The sequence below is a fragment of the Diadema setosum genome, chromosome 20, assembly GCF_964275005.1.
Source record: "Diadema setosum chromosome 20, eeDiaSeto1, whole genome shotgun sequence".
In the NCBI taxonomy this organism is placed as follows: domain Eukaryota; kingdom Metazoa; phylum Echinodermata; class Echinoidea; order Diadematoida; family Diadematidae; genus Diadema; species Diadema setosum.
Window position 1 is genome coordinate 30,677,552 of NC_092704.1, and position 5,401 is coordinate 30,682,952.

The window sequence follows — 5,401 nt, forward strand, 5'->3', positions numbered from 1 at the left end:
AAGCCACAGGAGTGTACCCCTTCAATCCAAGTGCCATAAGAGCTGAGCACTTGCAACAGTCGTTCATCCAGACTGACCTAATGAGAGAAACCAAGGGTCCAGATGGAACACAAGATCAGAGCCAAGAGGAGGGAGAGCCACAACCAGCCATGAACGATACGCAGTTGGTCTGGTCTTCTGACCCTCTCGTGCCTGACCCTTCCCTTGCTGCAACGACTGCAACAGCTACATGTATGATTGATCGCCCAAGTATGTCTACTGATTGCAGTTCAAGTGTACCAGTGTCAACATCATGTACAATGCCCTTGCGATCATTTCCTAAAACCCTCAAGAGACCCCTCATTCAGAAAACACTGAGTCGAGAGTAATGGCAGCTGATGAAATTGTGGAGATGGAGAAGAAGCAAAAAGAGAAAGAAGAGCAAGCTGCATTGAAGGAGGCACGAAAACAGGAACGAGAAAAAAAGAAAGAGCATTGTGAAAAGGAAAAACAAGTAGCAAAAATGGTGAAACAGTCACAAAAAAAAGACAAGGCAAACAGCACAAACAGCAAGAAAACAAAACAAGCGAAATCTCAAAAGTCTGTGGAACCTAGAGCATCGCTGGAAGATGAAAGAAAAGACAATGAAAACTACTGCGGTGGTTGTAATCGCTTCTACTTTGATGATGAAAGTGACGACGACGACTGGTGGCCATGCACCGTATGTACTCGCTACTGGCATGAAACATGTACAGGACTATGGAAGGTCTGTGACTTGGAGAACTTTAAGTGTGAAGACTGTGACAGGTCAACAAAATAAAAAAACAAAACAAAACAAATGAAATTGCCACATGAATTCAGAGTATTCAGGTCGTTTTGATGATGTACAATTTCTCGTTTAATTTATGTTCAGCAACATATCAATTGCTAAACCTCCAGACTTACTTGGGCAGTGGGTTATCCTCCATAAATTGAAACATATTCCAGCCTTTTGTATACAGTGGAAACTCAGTATAATGAGATCTTTGAGACCGAGACAATTTGCTCTTTATATCAGGTATTTTGTTATATTAGTAGTTAATAAACAATACAAATCAAAAGAAATAAATTCATTGGGACAAGAGATATTAGTTTGTTATATCAGGTATTTCGGTATATCAGATCTCTTTATATCGAGTTTCAACTGTACATGTATCTGAATTGCAACTAAACTTTATTAGGTGATACGCTGATGGTCAATCAAATTCATTGGACCTTTTCATACAGCCACAATTAATGCTTGTTTCTAATGGCCAGTCATTTACTACACTGTACACATGTATGCAGTGTATGTAACACATGCAGATCGTAACATTTACTCAGTACATGATTGCATGCATGTTATATTTTGCTGGATGGTCACATCCTGCTGGCATGCATGTGTACATGTACAAAGTTTTTTTTTTTTTTTTTTACTTTCATGTTGGCCAAATATTGCAGACTTGTAAAACCTTGTCTGAAGTTGCATGACTGAACATCTATTACTGTTACAAGCCTGGTCTGAGAATATTGATCTTGAATCTCATTCCAATCATTATAAGCTGTGCTTTTCTGAGTGATAAGTCTTCACATTTTCATTGATGATTAAAGATATTTAGCAACCTTTTTTTTTCTTTTTCTTTTTTTTTTTGGGGGGGGGGGGGGTCAAATTAATTCATGAAATTTTTTGGAAAATTTATTTTACAGTGTTCATAAAAAGTTTGTGAAAACGGCACTCCATGGCTCTATTGCATGAAATTTTTACCTGAGAAAAACTCAGGTAAAAACAAAAAAATCTGGTTAGTCTGACTTCTGCCATTGCCTTTAACACGGGAAAAAAATGTTTTTTAAAAAAAGTTTTCTCAGGTAAATGTGAAAGGAATTTCATACACGAAACACATTGGGTGTCTGTGCGTGTACTGTGTTAAAGGTAGACCATTTTAACATGTAAAAAAAGGCTAATTACACGTATTGTGTACATCACAGTTCGTATCTGTCAGTGGATTTTCAAAAATATGATCCATTTTCAAGAAAAAATGCCAAAACACAACTACGTCGTGAATGCCCCTAAAAAAATCAGGGTCAGCAGCGGGTGATTGACAGATATGTGTGTGACGTCACAACCAGAATATACGATCCACCTCGGCTTCCAAGGAGCTCTCATATCTGCATCGCACTACGTGTCAAAAAAACATGTGTGAGCAATAATTTTGCCCTCTTTTGAAAGCACGATTATGAAGAACTGAAATGGTAAATTAAGGAAAAAAGCCCATATTTAAGGAATTTGAACATTTCTCTACATACACAGACATACAATGTATTTTGATTTGGGCCCATATTTTACCAAGTTTATCTTATTTATAGTCAACATTGTTTTATTCTTCCCAAACCTGTTATTGCGAAAATGTGTTGCATAAGTAGACGTCAATACTGGCGTTTTATTTCTCCGCTCTAATACTCGGGCACTGTCTTGCATACACAAAAGTTTGATCAATATGACTGACTAGCGCAACTGGCGTTGTTGGAGCAGACGGCCAATTCTGCAATAATTCACTAGCGTTTGCATTCGGACTGAATTTGTAGCTTCGAAAATTTGAGAAAACGCCGCTTTTGGACAATGGATCTGGGGCTTGAATCAGATTTGGAAGACAAATCGTCTGAACCCGAATCTGAGATTGCGGAATCAGATGTTAATGATTTTCAAGATGAACTGCTGGACGAATGTACAGATGGAACAGCGTGAAGATCTTGCAGATGATGCAATTGATGATCCTTCACTTGTCATTGCTGATGAAATTGCCCATGTTATTGAAGACGAGTGTCAGCAATCATATACTTGCAATGAAAACAGTGATGGTGATGAAGAAGATCCTCCTTTGTATCCTGGTTCGACTAGACACCTTGGTGTAACTGTTCTCCTTCTGTGCTGTTTCATGATTCGATTCCGTTCGTCAGAAGAAGCTCGTACAGTAAAGTGTGCTAATGCTGAGTAAGATGATCTAGGGTCTACCAACTACTATCGTCATGGCGAATCTCCAGAGTTTGGGAAATGAACCTCCTCGGATATGCGAACGGAGTACTTGATGAGGAGGAGTTTGTACTCCTATACGATGCAAATCGGCCAGTAAACCCAGATTTTAAATACTCAAGTTATGAGCAATTTGATCTAGGGCATTACAACGATGATGAGTGCAAAGCATATTTCAGGTAAGCAAACAGGTCGCTCTCGTGATCAGGGACATATACTGCGAGTAGGCTAGTACAGTGGACTCCCGTTATAACGAAGTCCTCGGGACCGGCAGTTTTCTTTCGTTATAACGAAATTTCGTTATAACCGAATGAATAAACAATAAAAATACATAGAGTTGATAATGTTGCGGCCCTAAATTTTATTTCGTTGTAACCGGAATTTCGTTATAACCGTGTTCGTTATAACGGGAGTGCACTGTACGACATCCTGCCTCACTGCACTTTCCAAAGGGCACCGGATGACCCCTGCATTACGCAATGCTTGCAGGCTTATAGGAGGGTGCTGGTGGACAGAATAGGGGGAGCTGCCATCAGTGGGTCCACCCTCATTGCTGCCAGCTGAATGAGGCTGAATTTTCCAAATGGCTCCGGTTGTAGCCCAACTGTCACCTGCAGTCGAGAGAGTTTGAGACTGAGAGGGTTTGTCTGCAGCCGTAAGGAAGTCAATAAGGTCAAAGAAATGTTTGAAATCAACACAGGACTCAAGTTCAACATTGGAAGAGCTCAAGCTGGTATGGAGTTACATGTAGATCTAGGCCGTCCTGATGCTAACAAAACGAAACTCAAAACTGTACATGAAACAACCTCAAAAAGTGAAACATCCATCACTGTTACAAATAAGACTTGGTCTATACATTGATGTGACAGTTATAATATCAAATTGCATGAATCTTGACATCACTTCTATGTAAGGCAAGGATAAAACGACAAGGCAACCATCAGTAATGAAACAAGAGCTCTGTAATCAAGTCGTCATTGCTCTCCATATGGGACACCATGGAGCAACCAAGACATCCAAAAGTGAAAGCAAGGCCTGGTACAAAGTGACTAGATTTATTCGGAAATGGCCATAGACAAGCCAAGGGAGAGATGCTGGCTGGTGTCGGTGGTAATTCACCCAAATTATGCTAGCTCAGCAGGTGAAAAGGAGATAGATGACCTGAGTAAGCTCATCTGCAACCCTAATATACGGGTGTTCGGAGAAATAGGGTTGGATTACACCTCACCTACCCAGAATTGGGGCAAGCAACTTTCCTTTTTGAAAGCCTGCCTCAAGATTGGGGCGACAGGGAAGGTGTTAGTACTTCACATCCGGGCTCGCGAGGACACCGCAGATAAGGATGAACCCTCCCGGATTTGGCGGAAGGCGGTGCAATCATCCATAAACAGCTACCAGATGATCCATATCCACTGTTGTGCCACTGGGACATCCGAGTTAGTGGCCTGGCGAAGGATGTTTCCCAACATGTATTTTTGTTTCACAGCCCGGGTGCGATTTTACAGCCCCAGCCAGCTGGAAGCACTGAAGATGGTGCCACTTAACCGCTTTCTGGTGGAGACTGATTCGCCACATCTTCCCCCCTCCCAGGATCTCAAGATCACCACCCCGGTTTATATTGGGGAGGTGGCCTCGCTAGTTGCTCGAGCACGAGGGGAAGCCATCGCTCCCCTTTTGGAGGCAACCAGGTTTAATGCCCTCACCCTCTACGGGAATTAAAGGGAAGGCAATAGGACTTCCAGTGGGAGCTGGCACAGCCCCACACTCATCCACCGTCATTGACAGTGGGAGGATGCCCCCCCCCCCCCCCCCACACACATGTTTGAAAGAGTATTTTGTACAAAATGTTTGGCAGGGAGGAAATTCTATTTGGTGAAGTATTTTTTCTGGGTTTATACCTCATTTCACTCAGGGTTGCAGAGTTTATCTATGTGTGTCATTCATCAACCCCGTCACCGGACTTCAGCACGACCATTCTCCAAACGTGGATGCGGTCGCAGTCGAAGCCACCAGGAGCAACATAAACGGAAGAGCAGCAAGAGAGTTGACGCCGGTTTCAACATTGTATCAGCAGGAGCATCTAAACCTGTACCTGAGGAACAAAGGAGCGGCCGCACTCCTCCCATCATTCAGGTATGTTTGCCCCCTTTTCCCCCTCTTTTCCCCCAACTGTAGTTAAATGTCAAATGTATTATTTTGGTGCGACTAACGAACCAGAGCTCAGAGGCCTTGGTAGTATCTCTAAGGCTAATAACTCAATGCCCCACACGATCACGCTGCCGACATCCTTGCAACCATGATGGAAGCTTCGCATAAGGGAACACATGACGGAACATGATGGAACTTGACGGAACTTTGCATGACGGAACACATAAG

At 42.4% G+C, this 5,401-nt stretch overlaps 1 protein-coding gene across 1 annotated transcript; it reads left to right on the top strand.

Moving 5' to 3' along the window:
* The first annotated feature begins 4,090 nt into the window (after positions 1–4,090).
* LOC140243600 (uncharacterized metal-dependent hydrolase YcfH-like) lies at positions 4,091–4,744 on the top strand. The gene has a single exon (XM_072323266.1). It carries the CDS (start codon positions 4,091–4,093, stop codon positions 4,742–4,744), a length of 654 nt encoding a protein of 217 aa, XP_072179367.1.
* The last annotated feature ends 657 nt before the right edge of the window (positions 4,745–5,401 follow it).

What these genes read in the sequence shown, in the direction of transcription:
- LOC140243600 (XM_072323266.1), top strand. Translation starts at nt 4,091, where the DNA reads ATGGCCATAGACAAGCCAAGGGAGAGATGCTGGCTGGTGTCGGTGGTA.